Raw genomic sequence first — 20,982 nt, 5'->3', positions numbered from 1 at the left:
AGCTGAACAACTCCATTAAAGGTGAGCAAAAAGCACGGACAGTTCATGGAAAGAGAAATGCTCACCTTCACTCCAGGGCAGCCGAGACTTGCCACCGCCCTCGGGCTGACGGAGGGGAGAAGCAGAGCTTGGCTGCTAAGCAACAGCGCTGACCTGCACACGGGCCCTTGGGGGAAAGCTCCCACTCCTGACATAGGGATCCCAGGGCCCAGAGAGCTTCCTATAGGTACTTTCTCAAATATACAGAAACGCTCGTGGGCACAGATAGTCACCATGGCATTGTCTGTAACAGTGAAAGACTGGAGAAGTGACACCAACAAGACAGTCCCCAGCGAGACAGTGCGGGTGTCCCCAGGAGGGGATGGAGACGGGGACGTGAGCGTGTGGCACACACAGATAATCCGGTCACCGCACAGACAGGCGGGGAAAAGCGGTTCAGCACTCAATGCTCAGATAAGCGTGGTCAGCAGCTCGGCTCAGCGGCCCAGCGGTGCAAGGCTGCTCACCTTGGCTTAACCCCACGTTTCTCAGACCTACAGGACCATGATCCTTTTGTGCTAAGTAACACAACGAGTTCACAGGAACTTCAGAGAACACCGCCTCCTGCTCTCCCCGACCCAGACCCGCCCTGAGTGGGGCTGAGAGCGCTGCGCAGCACGCACCTGGGAAGAGAGGGAGTTCTTGTGGATCTTCTTGTAGATCAGCGCCGGGCAGATGAAGCAGATGAGGCTTCCCATCGTGGCGCCCGTGAGGCCCAGGATTGTCTCCACTGGGAACAAGAGTGACAGGGAGGGGTGAGCTTCCAGCGAGCGGGGTGAGGAGCCTTGCCACTAAGGCACATCTACGCGTGCCGCCGGACAGCAGCAAGGAGCGGGGCACAGCCTTCTGTGCCCGCAAGGACCCTTAGGGTGTCCAATCTGACAGCATCGGGCCAGGAGCCTCAGGCAAGTCCCCTCCTCTCTGTACCTCAGCTTCCTCGCCAGTGAGGTGAGGCTAACAGCACTGCCCGCCCCGTGCTGGGTCCACAACGCTGTTACGGCTCCTCGCGGAGCGTCCAGGGCAGCCAGCGGGGGCTTCTGGGCCGGATCATCTTACGTCACCCCACCTGCTGCTCAGCGAGTGACCGAGCAGGGCCTGTCTTGGTTGCGTGGGGAAGCTGGGAGCCTGGAGTGTGGGGCCTGGGGGCCGCTACCTGGAGGGCATGCGGGGCCCACTCGATGTCTGAGGACAATGAGCTTTGTCTGTGCTGGAGCAGGACATCGGACAACAGAAATCTTGCCCAGGGCCCTTCCCTTTTCCCTCGGTGACGTGTCAACAAAATCAGGAGTCAGCAGTAAGGAGCTGCTTTATAACCACTAACTTCACACATCAGGCCTGGACCCCGCATCGCAGCTTCCACCCACGTGTTTGTGGTCACATCAAGCTGCAGCGTTTTCTCCCAAGCCTTTCTCAGGGAGCCAAAGAAAAAAGCGCCCAAGTCTCTAGACTTTTTTTTGACCAGAGAGGACAGTGGTGAGACTCTGAGCATCTTGGCTGAACACCGAGACTGGAGGCAGGGGCGCACAACAGCAGGAAGGGGGCACGGGGCAGAAGAGGCCAGCAGGAGGCCAGCCGCTGGAGCAGCCCCACTTACCATTTGGGATCATGATTCCACCGACCATGGTTCCAAACACAACCGAGAGGGTGAGGGCTTTAAACCGCAGGGGTGGCATGTAGCCTCCGGCGGCAAAGGTCCCATCTTTTTGCTACATGAAAGAAAATAAAAACAAGGTTCTGAAATGACCAATTTCCTCTCCACTCTGCTGTAAGCAAGTCCTTAAAGGGCTCTACCAACACCCCAGGTAGGTCTGCCCGGGAGGTGGCAGGCGAGCACTCTGGGCACAGGCAGATGTGCCTGAACATGAACCTGCAACCAGAACCGCGGACCCCAGGAAGGTCTAGGCTGCTCCTCACAGCAGCTACGGTGGTAAATAACAACTTCGTTCTGAGATACGAAGAACAAATCCTTCTGTTCTCCTTTTAGAGCAATGCCGTGAGAGAGATTTTAAAATACTGCATAACACGGGAAACAGAACACATCCCCAGTTCACAGTGACACGCAGTGGGTTTCAGGGTTCGGCGGGCCCCCCATGCACACAGACACGCTCGGCTGAGCCATCCTCATCTCCAGCAGGCACGTTCAGGAAGAAGGCAAGGGGACAAGTCAAGTCATTACATGCTGTAATCAAGCCAAAGGGACCACCTCTGGCCTCACCTCCGTATCCATAGGCACAGGGGCACCGGAAGCACCTCATCAGGCTGTGGTGAGGACCAAAGGAGGTGATGGGAGTGAAGCTTCTAGAACAGTGCTGTGCACACAGGAGGGGCTAGCCATGATTACTATTGCTGGGCTAGGAAAACACCACTCAAGTGAAGCTTCAGACCCTTCCAGAACTACAGTTTGGAGGCACCCAATGTCCAGAATTGACTTGCAAAGGCAGCTTTCTTAGGACAGACTAGTGAAGGAGGTTGTTAGGTATACACCTTCTGACTCAGAATCCTACAGAAATTTACCCAAGAAACACTCCAAGAGGAGAAGAAGAAACGGGCAGCTACATGCGGGAAGAGGGTCACGAGAGTCACCCGTGATAGGTCAAGGGTGAAAGACCAGCAATGAACAGGAAGTGAGAGCAAGGGCTTAGTGACGCTGGGGGTTTCTATGGATATACACATGGACTAAAGACAGGAGAAAACACAGCGAGAGGAAATCTGCAAAGAGATGCACACAAACGCCAAGGGGAGCAGAACGGGTCATTTGAATGAGGATGGAGGCATGCAGGTAAGTTTTCCACTTGAATTAACATTTCCTTTAATACCACTACTGATTTTCTAATTTAAAAAATCATAAAAACATGTTATTTACAGAAACACAAATGCTGTTCAGATATGAAGTACATGTTTGCATCAGACAGAGGACCCCATGGCCGCATAAGCTGGCCTGCCGCGCCCCCCAGGGGACACAGCCTTGCTTGGTGCCCAGGTGCCTGAACAGCTAACAGGGGTGGGGCAGGCAGCCAATTCTTCAGGACTGGGGCTCTGCCGCAAGTTGTTGTCCCTGGTGGCAGAATCCGTGGGAGGCTGCCTCAACCATGCGCCAAGCCACATGGACGAGCCCGGCTCCGGCTGTCCTGGAGGCCTAGGCAGCCACCCACCCCATCTGCCTGCCAGACTCTCCCCTCCCCGCCACCATGGCCTAAGCAGTTCAAGTGGCCACCAGGAGTCCTGGCTGACGCCACAGACCAGGCTCAAGGACTCGGGCGGGAACACAAGAACCACCGCAGAGAGACAGGGCCAACCCCATGCCCTCGCCCTTGGGCACGAGCTACCACAGTTGCACCTCTTGTTGTCAACTGGGCAGGAGTTAGAGAGCCAGGGGAATGTGGGTTCCCACTGTACATTTGGAAAACTGCTTACACAGGACTACATGGCGCTGGGCCTACACACACGACAGCAAACAAAACTCAGCCTCTCTCAAGGTTCAGATGTCCTTCGTCAAATTATCAAAATTTTCCCTTACACAAATGTAAAGAGAATGGTGGCCTGACCCCAGCGTTCATCTGCCCACCCGGCCGGCCATTATCAGCTCCTGTCAGTTAAACCGGCTCTTCTGAGTTCCCAACCACTCCTCTCCCACAGGGTTGTGCTGAAGCAAGCCACTGATTTCCTGGTACTTCTCCGATGTGGGGGACAGCAGGGAAGTCACAGGACACGAGCCTAACCTGCTTGGACACTGGGCCTGACTCCACATCTCCTGCTGGAATCGACCCGATTGATCTGGGGCTCTGTCCTCCAAAGTTGGTTAAAAAAAAAGATCCCTATTAAAAGATTTTATTTTAATTGGAGTTTTTTTGTTTGTTTGTTTTAATACATTTATTTATTTATTTATTTATTTATTTTTGGCTGTGTTGGGTCTTCGTTTCTATGCGAGGGCTTTCTCTAGTTGTGGCAAGCGGGGGCCACTCTTCATCGCAGCGCGCGGGCCTCTCACTATCGCAGCCTCTCTTGTTGTGGAGCACAGGCTCCAGACGCGCAGGCTCAGTAGTTGTGGCTCACGGGCCTAGTTGCTCCACGGCATGTGGGATCTTCCCAGACCAGGGCTCAAACCCATGTCCTCTGCATTAGCAGGCAGATTCTCAACCACTGCGCCACCAGGGAAGCCCTTAATTGGAGTTTTTAGTTTTTAACTAGGAAAAACTTTTCCTACTACCGCCCAGGAAAATAAAGAACTAGCAAAAGCCACCTGAGGACAACATAACTGAGACCAGGACAGAGACAATTCCCGGCAGAACGCCATCCGAGGGGCCCTGAGCACCTTACCTGCTGCTCGAAAAGCAGCGTGTTCAAGGCCTGTCTGCAGGGCAGGATCATCATGGGGAAGCCCACGGCCACGGACATCATGAAGCCCACACGGATCATCTCGGTCACCAGGTTGGAAGGGAAATGCATGAGCACGTTGCCTGCGGTGGCCTCGGTGAAGCTCACGTAGCCGAAGAAGCCCACCTGCGGGGGGACGACAGAGGGATGGGGGGGGCATGTGGTGAGAGGGGCGCACCCTCCCTGGAACAGCCGCGAGCCTCATCACGAGCAGCTGCAGCAAGACCAAGGCCCCCCAGCTCCTGGCTCGTAAACATCCTCCTTGACGAGCAGAGGCTGCAGGCCTAAAGGTGACAGGCCGATGTGGCTTCTCCCCACTTGGACAACAGGGCACCGAGAGAAGGGAGCTGCCTGCATGGAAAGGGAGCACCGGAATGCCCCATGAGCCCCGCAGAGGGGCCGGACTGAATCTGGCTCAAAACCCAAACCATGGGGTAAATCAAGGTCCCCACGAGCTCAGGCTCAGCGTGGACAACAATCTGACAGACCATTTGTAAAAACTGACAAGAATGGCGGAACCACAAAGTTCAGGGAAAAAAGCCAGACTCTCAGTGAATTTATATCTCTATTTGCCATGTAAAAAAACAACGAAGAGGAGAATTAAGAAGACTGGAGAGAAAATCTACCAAAACATGAACTGTATCTGCATCTGTGGGCTGGAACTTGTGATATTCTTTCTCTGCTATTTTACTCTCTCCAATTTCTCACTGATGGACCACCTTTCTACAGCAAATCAGCAGAGGTCTTGGGGAGGCTCCAGGCCCTGCGCTGAGGCACCCGCGCTCCTCACGGGATGGGGACAACACCACCACCTGGGGAGCGGGCTCGCAGGTGGCCCTGGAGCTGAGCGGAGGCGCAGAGCTGCCCGGCAGCCTGCGGGCACTGGGATGGGAGGGAGCAAGGGCAGGCCTGCGCTGGGGGACTGGAGGAACTGTGCAAGGGGGTGGGGTGTGAAAGGGTTCCTACCATGACGTAGAAGGTGGTGACCACGTTGAGGGAGGAGGCGAAGATGGAGCTCATGGCTTTCACTGATGGCTCATCCAGGCTGTCATAGGTGGGCAGGACCTGGCTGTATATGAACGAGCGACTTCACGGAGCCGATTCCAGAGACAGACACACCTCCCCCAGAGCCCCAGCCGAGTCTCCACACCTGCCTTCCCACCACGCTGGCCACCACCGGAGCCGAGGCTGAGCTCTCACAATACTACAGACAGTACTCAGAGCCCTCCCCGAACGTGCTCTCTGTAAACATTTCAGAAGTGCCACAGGATGAAAGGCCGTTTGTTCCACTGCAGCAGGAGCGTGACCGCTCCGGGCTGGGCTGAAGCACCTCATGTTTACAGGGGAAGCAGGAAGCGGTTCAGAGCATCGCTGTCAAAAGAATGGAAAGTTAAACAAACAAGCCGGGCTGCCTGCCCATCTCAGCGCCTCAGCGAGGGGCTCAGAGCCGGCGTGGACCCAGCTCTGCGACGGGAAGAGTGGCTTCAGTCCCACGGCCCACAGCCAGCAGGGCAGCGCTGCCGGGCCTGGGAGGGATGCGTCCATGCAGGCTCTCTGCAAACAGCAGGCAGGGACCCGGCACCTGCGAGAGGTGGGCCCCACGGAGGCAGACAGGAAGGGGCGGGGGGTAGGGAGCCGGGGGCCCGGGGTGGGGTACGGGGGGCTCCTGTGCAGCCCTGAGAGGAGGAAGCAGGGTGACGCTGTGCTGAAGGCTCAGGCTCAGCACCAAGGGAGACAGGGCCAGCGGTCACGCCATGCGGGAGGCCGGGAGGGGGCGCGTCAGGACATAAATGAAACCACAATAGTCAGCGGAGCCAAATCCCAAAACTGCCTTAAAAAAAGTGAAAGGAGAACAAAGAGGATGCGCTAACGTTATTAACAGCAAACGACAAGGATGAGGATGGGGGAGGCCTGGCCGGCAGAAGCTGGCACTGTCCCCCGGCCCTGCACACCATCCCATCAGCTACCCCCAGTGGGCAGGAGTCACAGCAGACAGCTGTCCCCACCTCGGCCCGGCGGAGGGCAGCGGGTGGCCACACGCCCATGCAGCCCAGGGAGGCGGCAGAGGACCTGCAGGGGAACTGGCACCATCATCTGGGTGCTGACCAGCTTCTTGGGCCAGAGTGAGGTCCATGCCAGGGAGCCCCAGCACCAGATCTCAGCACAAGGGTGTCCTGCCCCAGACCCCAGCACACACAGGGAGAAGTCCCTGCCCAAGAGCCGCTGACACTGCGGGGAGGGGGCTGTGCCCTGAACGTGGGGATGGATGGGTGTGGAACGGCCATGGTCCCCGCCTTCCTCCAATCCTGCCTGGGCCCCAAGGACCCCTGATGGTGGCAGCCAGACCCCCACGGCGGGCCAACCCAGCACCCACAGAGCACTTGCCCACCTCGCTGAGCAGCCCTGTGACTCAGTTTACCTGAGTCAGAGGAGTCCGCCTGTCCCCCTGCACAGCCTGGCCCTCCACGTGCTCAGTGCTCTCTCCGAGCTTCTCTGGGCCGCAGGGCCAAGTGGTCCTGCACCACCATGTACTCATTTACTGCGAACTCAGACCAGAAAGGGCCACACAGTGACGGCACAGCGGAGGCCTGGCCCGTCCAGGACGGGGAGACCAGCCACACAGCCGGCCCGTGGTCACCCGGCAAGAGCAGCAGGGCCCCCGCCCCCCACGTGCTCTGGGGCAGACATGCAGGGCAGGGAAGAGCCATGTCTGCCCTTGGATGCCCCCAGCTCTGGACCCCTCAGCATCGCTCCCCAGGGAACGTGGGTGCCTCTGCAGGCCCTGTGCCCTCCGTGAGCGGCAGACGGGACATGTGCTCACAACCCCTCCGGAACCCATAACTCCACCTGAGAACCAAACCCAGCAGACGTGCCTGACTACAGAGCAGCCACCGCCAAAAGCCCGACCAGGGTTTATTTTCAAAGAAGCAAACTCAGACAAAAAGGACAACCGGTAACTAGGTACATGGCAAAAGGATGTAACTTCTGTCACTGATTGTAACGGGGACATTAAACAGCAAGAGTGGAGAGCGTTCTGGTGGAAACCAAGCTGCCAAGAGAGACGAGAAGTGGGAAACCACGATTTGGATCTCGCGTGTGGGTGTAAACACAGCAGTCTGGACAGTCTCATCTGTCACGCTAGCTTACGACTGGCACAGTTGATGCCCGTAGAGCTGTGCGGGGCTGCTCTGCCAGCCCCCCGCCACCGATGGTCCCTTCCTATCCCCGCCGGATTTACGCCTCTCTTTTGAGCGGGTTACCACCTGACTGGGCATGAATCACAGGCTCCTGTCATTTGGTAGAGAAGATAAGGCTACTGGAATTAAGGAAATAGCTGCTCTGCATTTACAAAGCCCTGCGTGCCAGAGAGCGCACGCCTGCTCACGTGCACGCGCGCACACACACACGGGCCTCTGAAAGCATCCCAGCGGCAGTCTGAAGTCAATGTTTGTGCAATTTCCTCTTAAATATTCTCACACGAACAGCTAAATTCTGGCAAAATGCTCAGGACTCTGTGAGTCAGATGGTTTGGGGCTGTTCTGTGTTCCCCACAGCCAACTCTACTCGTGGGGGATTTGGCAAACTCGGCGCTCTCACCAACAGTGCCGGCAACACATCTCGGGAATAAAGTCGATTTCTCCCTCAGTAAACATCTAACTCCCACCCTGAACCCAAAGCAGGAAGGCCACGGTGAAGAACACGTTACTCCTCGTGGCCTGGATCATCCACTGAAGAAAACGGTGCTTCCCTCTCCCAGGATCGTAGCCCCACCTCGTAACACACTCACACGCGGGGCCCCGGGAGCAGGCAGTACTTACGACTGGCAGGCAAAGGACATGCCAAAGATGGGGATGCAGCGGAAGACGCCCTCCCAGCGGATGTAGCTGACTCGCCGCAGCCACTGCCCACCAAAGAGGCCGTGCTTGAGGGAGGAGAGCACGATCTGTGAGGAGAAGAAAGCGGAGCTTGGCACCAGGCAGCAGACACAGGTGGGACTCGGGCCAGGGCCAGGGCCAGGCAAGGAATGGATGCTGCCCGCCCCACAGTGGGAAAGAGACAGCCTGCAGGCTCTGGCACAGTGCAGCCTGGTGCCACCAGCTGGAGGGGCCGGGGGTGGTGCACGGTCCCGGGGCCGCTGCCCTCTGCTGTGCTGCAAGCTGGCCGGGTGCTGCCCAGAGAAGCGCACGCTGCAGGGCCTCCTGATATCGGGGGCAGCTGCCTGTCCAGGGCTGCTTAGCGCAGACGGTAAGCAACGAGGCCCACCTGGTGGGCCCCAGTCGCCTCCGGGACAGGACAGTCCCCCAACCTGGCAGGTCCTTGCCGGTCCTGCACGGACATGATTTAAAAGACAAACCCATCAAGGACAGGGCTGTCTGGAGAGAAGGGGAACGGTCACTGGGCTGGCCCTCATGGCCAAGGGATGCTGGGAACACCGCCCGGTGCTCGGTCTTCTAAGGAAAGCCCACTGCACAGATTCTCTCGTTCTGCTCCCGCAGGACTGATCAGGGGCTCAGGCCCGGGGGCTCCCACTGAGGGCCTCCCAGGCTTGGGAGGAAAGGGGCACCCTGAGTGTTAACTCCACGCTGCATCCCACCCCCAGCCTGTGATAAACACTCACTGGAAAACAACTGCTCGCCGTCTTGTGACAAAAGGCTGGCCTTGTGACCCCTGGCCACAAACCCCATATAAAAGGTCTTTCGTGAACTGAGGAGCATCACACTTTCACTCCCTGCCCTGGAGGCCTCCCCTCCCCTGCTGGCCCTGTCTATCCACCGTGCCCCTGTGGACGATTCTGCATCACCTTCCTGTCATCCTTGGAAGGCAGCTGGCGGCCCAACACTCACCACGAACATGAACACGGTGTAGAAGATGAGGGCCATGGCGCTGAAGGACTGGATGGAGGCCATCATGTTCCTCTGCAGGCTGAGTGGGAGCACGATACACAGGGACACCGCGAAGAGCAGGAGCATGCGGAAGGTGCCGGTGACCTGGAGGGAGCGCCAGGCGTTGCCCCAGTGAATCCCTGGGTTTCCCACCCACAGCCCCGGCACTGACCCAGGGCCCAGGGAGCTTCACCACACAGCATGTTGGTCTCGGCCCCCCTCCCACTCCCCATGTGAGATGTGGATTTAAACGGTGTCCCTGGGCTGCCACGCAAGCAGCCACAAGCCTTCCAACGCACCTGCAGATGTCCTTACCTGAAACCCAAACAGCCGAGCAAAGAAGTTGGACCCCAAGTCGCCAATCACAACGTAGAAGGCGATGCAGGTTCCCAGCATCAGCCCAATCATGCTGCAAGGAAGGCAGGCGCGGGCTTGAGAGCTGAGCACCAGGGTCCCGGGGAGCCCCAGACGTGCCCCCATCCCTGCTGGGTGGCCGCTGACACGCAACAACCCAAGGGAGGGGCTGAGTGGGAGACATGGTATCAACAGTCAACGGTTTACAGGGTTTGACTGTGGAGTTTGCTATTTTACTCAGAATGAGTATTGAGTAACACTGAACTCTCCTTTATGTGGTATTACATTTTTCTCTCCACAGGAGGTTCTAAAAGTTCTTTCAGGTGCTACAAAAATGCACTGTGATGTTAGACAAGTTAAAAGAACAATTGACTGCTTCAGAAAGGGTTATCCTTTTCAGTTTGCAATTCCCTAATTTAGAAGCCTAAAAGTGCAATTTCCCAGCCATTTTTTCATCTCATAAAATTTTACTCCAAAGGGAGAATATGAGTTTAATGCCACCTTTATGCAACAGTGTCCGGGGCAGGGGGCGGGGTGGGGGGTGCGTACGAGCTTCAGGAACAGAACCAAGAGATGAAGTGCAGCCGAGGGAGCGCCCCCTCGCTATGTTCCCTGGGTTTTCCATTTTTATATTTTTCTTAGTAAGACTTAAATAAGGCTTTCAGCTTTGACACTAATCATTTTAAGGGTACGATAAATTGAACTTTCAGCTATTTAGTAAGTAACACTTCAGAGAAATATTTCAAGCTATGAACCAATCCGCATCTAAAACATACGGCTCATTGTGTAACAATCCTCCAGTTTCTCTTTGGCCACAAGTGCAGAACAGAGAGAATTACCCCAACAGAACGGCACCACCTACCTGGTCTCCACCAGCATCTTCCCTGCTTTTCCGTAGGCGTGCAGCGCTAGTGGGCGGAGGGTGGGGGAGAGAATGAACAGCTCAGTCCAACAGTGGGAGAAGCACATCAGTAAAAATGTTACCAATAAAAGCTGTCAAAGGCAATTTGACAAAAACCTGCAGGTCTGGAGTTCCATGGGTGTAAAGGGGATATTTTAAAATCTTGGTCCCATGCTTTTTTTCAGATCTACCTTCAACAAACAAAAATCACAGAAAATAAGAACAAAGCCAGTGTGGGTTGGTTTTCTCACACACACAAAAAAAAAGAGAGAAAAGAAAAGGAAAGAAAAAAGACAAGAAAAACCATCCTAGCGAAGTAACAGTTTCTCTCTGGGCAAGCCGGGCAGCTGTGAAGGAGGCTGAAAGAGGCCTGCCTGAGGCAGAAGCTGCACGGGGGTGGGGGGTGCCCAGGAGGGCTGTCAGCCCAGCCCCAGTACATCTGGTTTTCACAGCCACACCAAGGGGACCTGGCTAAGGGCCGCTATGTCCCCTCTGTGATTTCAGAAGAAAATCTCAAACGTGGTACTTTGGGACAGGAGGGGACAAGTGCATTCGGGCCGGCCCCCACTTGCCCTGCTGGTGAAGGGCGCGTCCTACAGCGGAGAGGAGCCCCTCTGCCCTTCCTTCCTGACAGTGGAGCTGCTTCTAGCAGAGGCGAGATTAAGAGCTGACTCAGCAGGTCCCTCCCAGGACCTAACAGTGGCCCGGAACCCCTGCGTCCCATCCCCACAGTCCAGCAGGACGAGGGCAGAGAGAAGCTCTGGTCTCCCAGGAGCAAGCAGAAGGGGGTGCGTGTGACAGCACAGCCCCAGCTTCCTGCCCCTGTCCCTCCCTCACACAGCACCAGGGCTGCCCAGGAGACTGGGAAAGTAGGGAACATGAAGGCTGATTGATATGAGTCCAAAGACCCTTGTTACTTTCAAATTACTTAGGAAAAGGCATGACACTGCCAAAAGCAAGTGAGCGTGGCACCTGACCTGGGCTACACAGCCACAGGGCAGGTGGCCTTGAGAAGCAAAGGGGGTCACTCTGCTGGGGAGGTCACTCCAGCCTCCCGGCTTGTCTGACTACTGCACAGACACTCGCACCTCAGGGTCATCTAAGACACAGAGCCCAGTGCCCCAAACGTGAAGGTGCCTGGGGCCCAGCCATCCCATTCCTTTTCCTTCTCCAAAAAGAAGCTGAGCATCTCAGCGTATTCCAAATGCTCAGACCACCCTGCCAGAGAAAGTTCTAGAACACACCTGCATTCCGGACAGAGGAAGCTAAAGTTGCTCTAGGAAGCCAGAGGTCAAGTCGGGAGGTGGCACCTCTTCACCCAGAAAGACTCGACTGGTTCCTAGAACGACATCCTCATGGGGCTGCCCCCAAGTTGCTACCTGTGCTGAGACAGCCTGTGGTTCCAGCATCGTTCTCACCCTTTCCTCACCTGGGCCAGCCCCCCCCACACCCCCCCCCACCACTTCAAATGTCCATCCCTCAGGAACCTCTAATCCCGAGTCACAGATACAAACACCCGGCAGCCCCCCGGCCCTCAGCCTCTTGCCTGGCAAGCCGGGGACCGCCCTCCTGCCCCTCTGGGCCAGAACCACAGCACCAGACCTACCCCGAGAGGCTAGGAGGAGTGAGCAGGGTGGTCTCTGAGAAGGCACGTCCCTTCCCCACGCTCCTGGGTTGGGCCTTCCCTCTTCATCTGTGACAGGCTCGCTGCAGCTCACGGGCCACGCCTCACGGGGGCCAGGAGCCGGCACTCCCACCAGGTGCGGAGCCAGGACTGGTGTCAGGAGGGACTCTCCAGTCTCCCCAGAGACACTGGCTCAGCTCGTCCTCCTGGGGCCATGGCCTCGCCCACGGCTCCACGGCCGCTGTGCACACAGAGCTGACCCTTAGCCCGCCTCGTTGAGTGTGGGATCCCAGCCCCACTCCCATACTCACCACCCACAGTCCAAAGCCTCCTGCCCGCCAGGCAGAGCGGGGACGCACGCACCAAACCGTGCTGTTCAAGCTGAGGGTGACGACCTCAACCCAGCCCTCCCCAGAGCCAGGCCTTGGATGGCAGCTGACTCCCCACTGCCATCCGCCAGGGGATGATGAGCATTTGCTGGAAAGATGAGGGGTAGGGGGTGCAGAGAATCCTGGGTTCTAGAAAGGTTGGTTTTACAACCCTCATTTCCCAAGCCAAGTATCCACAGGTACAGGTCACGCAACCGCAGACAGGCAGGGAGGGACAGGCCCTCTGCAGGCCCCACCCAGCCCATGAGCGGGCAGCAGGCTGACCAGGGCCACAGAAACCTGGGCGGGTGGATGACAGGACCACAGACATGGTGCCAGAGCATCTGCTGCGCACAACTGAGCACTCCGAGGTGGTGGCGAGGCCCGGCCACCCTCCTCGGGCAGGGCCCGGGTCAGAGTGGCCTCGAGGGGGCCACAACTTCTAGGGGCAGTTGACTATCTGACATAGCTGTATATCTTCTGAAAATGGGGTTTGAAAAGTCCACTCAAAAGTATGCCATGCAGGGCAAGGGAGCAGCAGGTAAGAAGTGGATAAAATTAACAGAACCAGCCCATAAGCAACAAACAAGACACCACAAAAACACACACAAAACACCAATAAAAAATCCACCAGTGCTGTATTTCCCCAAACTGGCAAAGTTCATTCTCCAGCGATGCCTACGCACTGGCCAGAGTGGAGTGGGCAGAGCTATGGTCATTTCCAGGGACGAACCAAACAGAAATATCACAAACTCAAACACCAGAAAACCACCCACCCGTTCCTCGGAGCTCAGACAGTTTAAAAAGGTTATTTGTTCAAGTTGCGACGGCCTTTCTAGGAATTTCCACACCATGGCCTGCACTGTCTCCAGGTCTGTCCATCTCCTTGACCCCCACCTGCCTGATGCCCATGGGCCCAGCAGACAACATGTGTTGGGGGCTCTGTTGACAGAGGCCGTATGTCCCCGGGCCTGCGGCACGAGGATGCAGTGAGCACTCTCCTCCTGGGCCACCTTCTCCAGCTGCAGCGCAAGCTCTGGGCCAGGAGAAGGCAGAGGACAAGAGAAGGCCTGCAGGCAGCAGGAGATGGCCCAGGAAGCGTGGGAGGGTTGCTGGCCCACAGGGTCCGAGAGATTCCCATCTCTTCCTGTCTAGGGCTCCTTTCCAAGCGGTGGGGCCTCTCCATTTCTGAGACTGCGCCAAGACAGAGCCAGGACGAAGGGCAGCTCATGCTGCAGGCTGGGCCTGGGGGACTGTGGGAGTTCACACAACTGAGCCATCTTGTTTGGTACCGAAGACATAACCAGAGACCACTGGTGGTTTCAGATCCTTTTTGCTTCTAGCAGTTAGAATTGGGCTGCAGTCACCACAAGCAGTTAAAGGTAGGAGCCCCAGCCAGCCATGCAGAAGGGTGTCCATGGGTAGTTTTCTTCAATCTTTCACAGCTAGCCAAACCAGTTTGCCTTCTCAGGGACTTTCTAAGAATACTCAGACAGACAGCTGTCAAAAACCATGGCCTCCCCAGGCCAGGGTCACCCATCCTCTTTCAGGGCACAGCCAAGCACTTCGTGGGATGTCTGCTACAGGAACCCTCAGTGGGGAGAAAGAGTCACCCTAAAGGCCATGGCCCCACAGACGGAGGAAGGAACCTGCCCAGGAGCACATTTCATCCCAAGTAGAATTTGGTCTCATGTGGGGGGCAGGGCGGGGCGCAAATTTAGCTGATAAATTTCACTTCCCCAAGTGACTCCAATAGCAATAGAAGAGTCTGACAGGGACTTCCCTGGTGGCACAGTGGTTAAGAATCTGCCTGCCAATGCAGGGGACACGGGTTCGAGCCCTGGTCCAGGAAGATCCCACATGCCGCGGAGCAACTAAGCCCGTGCGCCACAACTACTGAGCCTGCGCTCTAGAGTCTGTGAGCCACAACTACTGAGCCCACATGCCACAACTACTGAAGCTCACGCGCCTAGAGCCCGTGCTCTGCAACAAGAGAAGCCACCGCAGTGAGAAGCCCGCGCACTGCAACGAAGAGTAGCCCCTGCTCACTGCAACTAGAGAAAAGCCTGCGCACAACAAAGAAGACCCAATGTGGCCAAAAATAAATAAATAAATTGATTACTTTAAAAAAAAAAACTTAAAAGAAAAAAAGGTCTGACATCACCATTCTCATCAGAACGGAGAGAGAAGGAAGTAGCCCTTCAGTTTTGAGGTCAGAACAAATGCAAGTACCTCCATGCCAATGCAAAGTAGGCAGACTGGAAGGAAACCAGAGGTCATGCTGCCAAAAGCCCACATGTGGGGCCTGCAGATGTTTTTATTTTGTTTGGCTCCTGGAACTCCGCGCACCATTTCCTCTTGCTGCCTCCTCTCTGCCGTGAGAGCTGTGAGCTGAGGGCCCAACCAGGCCCTCCACGAGCGGACCCAGCATCCTGGCCACACACCAGCTGGAGGGTCAGGGACTTCCAGCCGAAGGACAGGAATTTTCCCCAGAAGTGCTCAGGACCAGCTCCTGAGACCATGTGCATCGGTATTTCAACACCCACACCATATATGCCCAGAATGGAGTGCAGAGCCGAAAGTTCCGAGGCGGTGCAGAGAATGCAGCCTGCACACACCACTCTGAGGGGGGAAGGAGAGTGGAGGATCCTGCCCTCAGAGCCAAGTTGCCCAGGAAATAGTCCAAACTGAAAGGAGGCGGAAAGCACAGCCTTCTCTGCCTCGGCTGAAATCAAAGGAAGAAAGAAAGATCTAGAGGAAACGAAATTGCAACCAACAGCAACAGGAAACAGGACAGCACTGAGGAGATGGTGACTTGCTCCCAGCTACGAACCCGAGCCCAAGGACAGTCTGCCCATGGCGTTCAAAGTGGGGATGTACAGCAAGATCCCAGTCAGGCAGCTCGGAAGGAAGGTTCTGGGGACTCTTGGGCACAGGAGCGGAGGCTGCTGAGGCTGCCTGAACTGGGAGAGGGCTCTCTGTGTGGATCTGCATAAAGGGGAGACAGGAGAATGAGTATCACCTCAATTTTAAAATGTGTGTTGATGTTAACAGTTTTTTGGGGTTTTTAAAATTTTTTTTAAATTAATTAATTAATTTATTTATTTTTGGCTGCGTTGGGTCTTTGTTGCTGCGCGTGGGCTTTCTCTAGTTGCGGTGAGCGGGGGATACTCTTTGGTGGGGTATGCGGGCTTCTTATTGTGATGGCTTCTCTTGTTGCGGAGCACGGGCTCTAGGCGCACAGGCTTCAGTAGTTGTGGCACGCGGGCTCAGTAGTTGTGGCTCGCGGGCTCTAGAGTGCAGGCTCAGTAGTTGTGGTGCAGGGGCTTAGTTGCTCCGTGGCATGTGGGATCTTCCCAGACCAGGGCTCGAACCCGTGTCCCCTGCATTGGCAGGAGGATTCTTAACCACCAGGGAAGCCCAACAGTTTTCTTTTAATTGCATTAAATTTTAAAATAAGAAACTGCTGTTCAAAGGACTCTTTAAGAATAAAGTGGAAGAAAAGTAATTAAAAGAATAAGGCCCAGGGACTTCCCTGGCGGTCCAGTGTTTAAGACTCCACGCTTCCAATGCAAGGGTCACGGGTTCAATCCTTGGTCGAGGAACTAAGATCCCACATGCCGCATGTGCGGCCAATAAAAAAGAGAATAAGGCCCAAACCCCCAGATTGAGATGCTGCACTTCTTAAGAAGGTACTGAGAAAGGTCCAGCGCCCCCTGGGGAGGCGATGCGCTCACCCAGGCCGGCGTAGGTCCTCCGCTTGCTCAGGCTGGCGGCTTTCACCAGGAACATGCACGACTGGTGCGTCATCCAAGAACAGAAGACCAAGAGCAGGGCCCCCAGGACGATGCCACACTGTAGGGTTGGGAGAAAAACAGATGTTAACAAAATAAAACTACCCGGCATCTTTACCTCTCACACTGAACAGCATGTGCGACAACCAATAGCCCTCCCCGTGGCCCCCACCCCCCAGACACGAGGCCCCAGCTCTGTTTCATTCCTGTGCCTATGGGTGGTGGTTCCTAGCACTAAAAGGACAATTTCCTGGATGTGGTGGCCATAGGCTCTATCCAGAGACATAAAGCCTGTGCATGACCCCAAAAGAGCACCAGGGACACCGTTTCCTTCCCAGCCCCTCCCAGAGTCTCAAGGAACAGCAAGGGGTTGCCAGTCTCCCCAGTTCCCTGCAAACACCCTACAGCAAACCACCTTCCAGCCACTTGGATCAACAGCTACGAGTGATAAACACATTCTGGAAGGAAGAGATTAAAAATGACATTTACGCCTTTCTTATAAGTTAAACAGACACTCACCATCTGACCAGCAATTGCACTCCTAGGTATTTACCCAAAAGAAATGAAAACATGTGTTCATGCACAAACCTGCATGCCAATGTTTACAGCAGGTTTATCTGTAATCCAAAAACTGAAGAAACAACCAACTGTCCTACTAGCATCTAGCAGAGTGGAACGCACACACAGCCCACGACCCAGCTCTCCTGCACGCAGGTCACCACCCCACAGAATGCGTCCACGGGGTCAAAGCCTGTACACATGTTCCTAAGCACTCCAAATAGGAAACACCATGCCTGCCTAATAAAGGTTAAAACACAGATAAATTGAGGAATGCTAGCCAGACATCGAAATGTACCTACAACATGACCCATTCACGTAAAGTTAAAATCTAGCAACACTGACCTGTGGCACTGGAGGTAGGAGGGGGCACCCTCAGTAAGAAGGCAGGGCTGGAGGGTGCTGGCAATGCTGTGCTCCTTAATCTGGGAACTGGCTACATGTGTTTGTTAACGTTATGAAAATCCATCAAGAGTACACCTAAAATGTGTCCACTTTTCTGTACGCATGTTACACTTCAATAAAATGTTAATTCTTTTGGAAAAGTACCCAAATTACTAAAACCAAACAAACAAAAAACGCAAACCAAAACTTTTTTTAAATGACCTGGCTGCCAGATCAAAACACATTATCTCCAAATTGCCCACTGGCCTCACACTGTGTTCTGGCTGACGGCTTCTCACGGAGAAGATGCTGAGTGATGAGTGAGAGAGTGTCCTAACTCAGCCAGGCCCTCGGGGCAGGGCAAACCACTTCCAGGTCTTGGCTTGCATGCAGACCCCACCTCTAAGCTCTTCCCCGGGCAAGTCAGCCTGGCCCATGTTCAAATGCTCTGGCAGGAGCCTCGTGCCCAGCACACGGCAGATACTCAAATCTGAATCACCAGAACCCTGCCATGGTGGCACTTGGCAGACAGGCATCAAGGATGACAGCACTGCATTTACAGACGCAGGACCAGCCAACTACACATCCCAGGATGCAGTTCTGTGCCAGACAAGTCGCAATGCACGCTGGGACATGTAGTCCTTCCAGAAACAGAGGTAGCCGGCCCACACTGGGATTCACATACCGAGACACAGATGTTGCCCCAGGGCTTCTAGAAGCCGCCAGCGTGGCCTTCCACATAGGCCTGCAGTCTCTGTCCTCCTGCCAACATGCTCACCAACCAAGTCAGATCAACCACTCACACGGGAACCGTAAACGCATTTTCTTTCTTTTTGCTATTTTTATCCAAAATATACTAAATATGAAAAATGCAAAGTGTTAATCTAAAATTAAACGACTGGTGCCCATTTTCAGTTCCAAAATGTCCGTCTTATTTTCATTTTTTCCACCTATTTGGTTTCATCACATAAGACTGGTCTTTGAAGCCTTGCTGGCCACCTGTTCTTCTCTGGTGTCCCACTCCTCCTCCCCAACCCTTAAGCAACCCAGCTAGTGGACAGCTCCTGCCCTAGGAGGCAGGTGGAGCAGCACCTCAACCGTGGCACACAGGAAGCTAAGAAGTTCATTTTTAGGAAAGAAGTTACCCAATTTGATAATTCCATCAATCTCCCTTTTCTAATGTACCAAATGCCTATTTGTGAATTAAACAGAAGCCAAATGAATCCACACCTCAAAAATGGTGAGTTTCTTTCATGCAGTATTTAATGTTGGGATGACACCAATTTTTTAACATTTCAGATTTTTTCATTCAAGGTAACATTGGTATACAGTGAAACGCAGAGATCTTAAGCGTACACTCTGGAGAATTTAGTAATCACCTTGTAACCAACACCCCAATCTAGTTCCAAGGCCTGGGGGTTTGACTTGTGTGCTTCTGAATACAAGTGAAGTCAGGTCAGAGTTTTTAAAAAAAATAGTAAAGAAAAAGAACACTGCATCCTGTGGTCACTTTCCATTTTTGAAAGATCATTTTGCTTTGCTACACTTGCACTTCGGTCTGACGCTATTAATTGTGCTTAAGTTTTTCACTGAGGAAATTCCTTCGGTTTCTCTTGCAGCCCCGAGGCGGGCGAGCTGCGGGGCCGCCTCCCCCAGCCCTAGTTCCCGTGAGGGGATGAGCCCGGGGCGGCGAGGGCGGCGACCACTGCCCACTGGACTCACCTGTTTGAAGCAGAAGGGCATGGTGAGGACACTGACACCTACTATGCTGTTCACTATGTTCGTGATCAGCCCCCAGTTGGAGGCGGCGGCCGCAGTCATAGCGTGGGGTCTGGGAGCCCGGGAGCCCCAGTCCAAGGCGCCGGGACGACGGTGGGGCGCGAGACCCTGAGGGGGACGGGTGGCTGCCTGGAGGAGGCGGCCTCGCGGGAAGGCGACGGGAGTAGTCAACCTCCAGACCCCGCCAGACCCCGCGGCCGCCTCATGGCTTCGTCCCCCGCTGGCTCTCTTTGGCCACCCCCGTGTCCCCACGCCCAGACCTGGAGGAGCCGCGGGGTGCCAGCCAGGAACACCTCAGCGCGGCTTCGCAGCCGCCCTGGCACACACACACACACACACACACTTCCGCCTTCCGCGGGCTCCTCTGCCCGGAAGTGACGACAAGGAGGCGGGGCTCGGGCAAGGCGCTCAAGGCGAGAGGGGGGCCTGGGTGGAGCCTGCGGGGGCGGGGCCTGGGGAAGGCGGGAGGGAGAGGCCTGGGGGCGGGGCTTGTCGGGGCGCAAACCAATGAGAGGTGGGGGCTGGGTCTGCGGGGTAGGGCCTGCGGGGCGGGGCCGGGAGGCCGCTCACCTGTCCCAGCACCCCGCTAATCCTCCTGTGGACCTGGGATCCTGAGCCGTGTCTTTCAGGACCTAGAGCACAAGGAACTCGCCCCTGCGAGTTCCATTGCCACATATATATGGTATCATCAGTTTGGCCAATCTGGTGAATAAAATGGAATCTCACTGTGGTTTTTAATTTGTTCTCCCTAATTACAAATGAGGTTAATCATCTACTCATATTTTTACTGTCCATTCACATTTCTTCTTGAAATGCTTATTCATTTTTGCCCATTTTTCTAATTAGCTGTTGATCTTACGAATTTTGCGTTCTTTCAATGTGCTTAGTAAGTAGCCCTGTGTCCCTCAATTGGAGTTTGTCTGATGTCTCCTCATTATATTGGTTTTTCATTGCTGTCGTAACAAATCACCACAAATTTAGCAGCTTAACCAACACAAATCTGCTCTTACCGTTCTGGGGGTCAGAAGTCCAGAATGGATCTCACCGGACTGAAATCAAGATGTGAGCAAGTCGCCCCCTTTCTGGAAGCTCTCGTGGAGACTCCATTTCCTACTCATTGGGTAGCTGGCAGAATTCAGTTCCTTCCGGTGGTAGGACCAAGGCCCCCGTTTTCTTGCCAACCGAAAACTGAGGCCCGTTCCCAGTTTCTAGAGGCTGCATTCCCTGGCTCATGGCCCCCTTCCTCCAACCTCAAATCTGGCAACAGGGTGAGGGGGTCACCTCCCTCTCGCTTCACGTCTCTGACCCAGCCAGGAAAAGTTTTCCAATTTTAAGTATTCATGTGATTAGATTGAGTCCATCCGGATAATCCAGGATAATCTCCCCATCGCAAGGTCTGTAACCTTAATCACAGCTGCAAAGTCCCTTTTGCCATGTAAGGTAACATATTCACAGGTTCCCTGGATTAAGGGGTGCACATCTTTGTGGGGAGCCAGTATTCTGCCTACCCACACCCATGATGAAATTCAAGTTACGTTTCTTTGGCAGGAATATCATGGATGCACTGCTGTGTTTCCACTGAATCCTATCAGGTGCCGAATGATTTTGATTTGTCCCATTACTGGTGATGTTCTCTCTGATCGCTTGATTAGATAGTTACGTTAAAGTTACATCTTTCTCCTTTATAAATAATGAGTGGTTTGTGGGGAGGTACGTTGAAACTAACTGTCCTGCTCCTTGTCAAACTTGCAACGTACTAATGTATCAATGTCACTGTGGACTCCTAGTTTCCTATTGTATTCAATGGGTTATCATCCATTACTATCATTAGTTATTCTGATGCTCAAATTTCCCAGACTTGGACAGTGAGAGCCCCTTCAGCTGGCTCCTGTGTCCTGTGCTGCGTCCCCATCATTCTCTGAGC

At 54.7% G+C, this 20,982-nt stretch overlaps 1 protein-coding gene across 6 annotated transcripts in view; it reads right to left on the bottom strand.

The window, feature by feature from the left end:
* The window catches only part of SLC38A10 (solute carrier family 38 member 10), a 41,548-nt gene extending 22,129 nt beyond the window's left edge, over positions 1-19,419 (bottom strand). For all 6 annotated transcript variants that reach the window (XM_007185845.2, XM_007185847.3, XM_007185849.3 and 3 more), the window contains exons 1-10: positions 19,002-19,419; positions 16,281-16,398; positions 10,513-10,558; positions 9,612-9,705; positions 9,258-9,401; positions 8,232-8,356; positions 5,380-5,482; positions 4,357-4,539; positions 1,634-1,745; positions 663-769 (exon numbers count right to left, since the gene is read on the bottom strand). In XM_007185845.2, the coding sequence (XP_007185907.2) occupies positions 663-769; positions 1,634-1,745; positions 4,357-4,539; positions 5,380-5,482; positions 8,232-8,356; positions 9,258-9,401; positions 9,612-9,705; positions 10,513-10,558; positions 16,281-16,398; positions 19,002-19,100 (1,131 nt within the window). In that variant the 5' untranslated portion in view covers positions 19,101-19,419. The remainder of the gene's footprint in view (positions 1-662; positions 770-1,633; positions 1,746-4,356; positions 4,540-5,379; positions 5,483-8,231; positions 8,357-9,257; positions 9,402-9,611; positions 9,706-10,512; positions 10,559-16,280; positions 16,399-19,001) is intronic.
* Between the last annotated feature and the right edge of the window lie 1,563 nt (positions 19,420-20,982).

The sequence above is a fragment of the Balaenoptera acutorostrata genome, chromosome 20 (assembly GCF_949987535.1).
Source record: "Balaenoptera acutorostrata chromosome 20, mBalAcu1.1, whole genome shotgun sequence".
Lineage (NCBI taxonomy): Eukaryota > Metazoa > Chordata > Mammalia > Artiodactyla > Balaenopteridae > Balaenoptera > Balaenoptera acutorostrata.
This window is presented reverse-complemented; position numbering and strand designations above follow the sequence as displayed.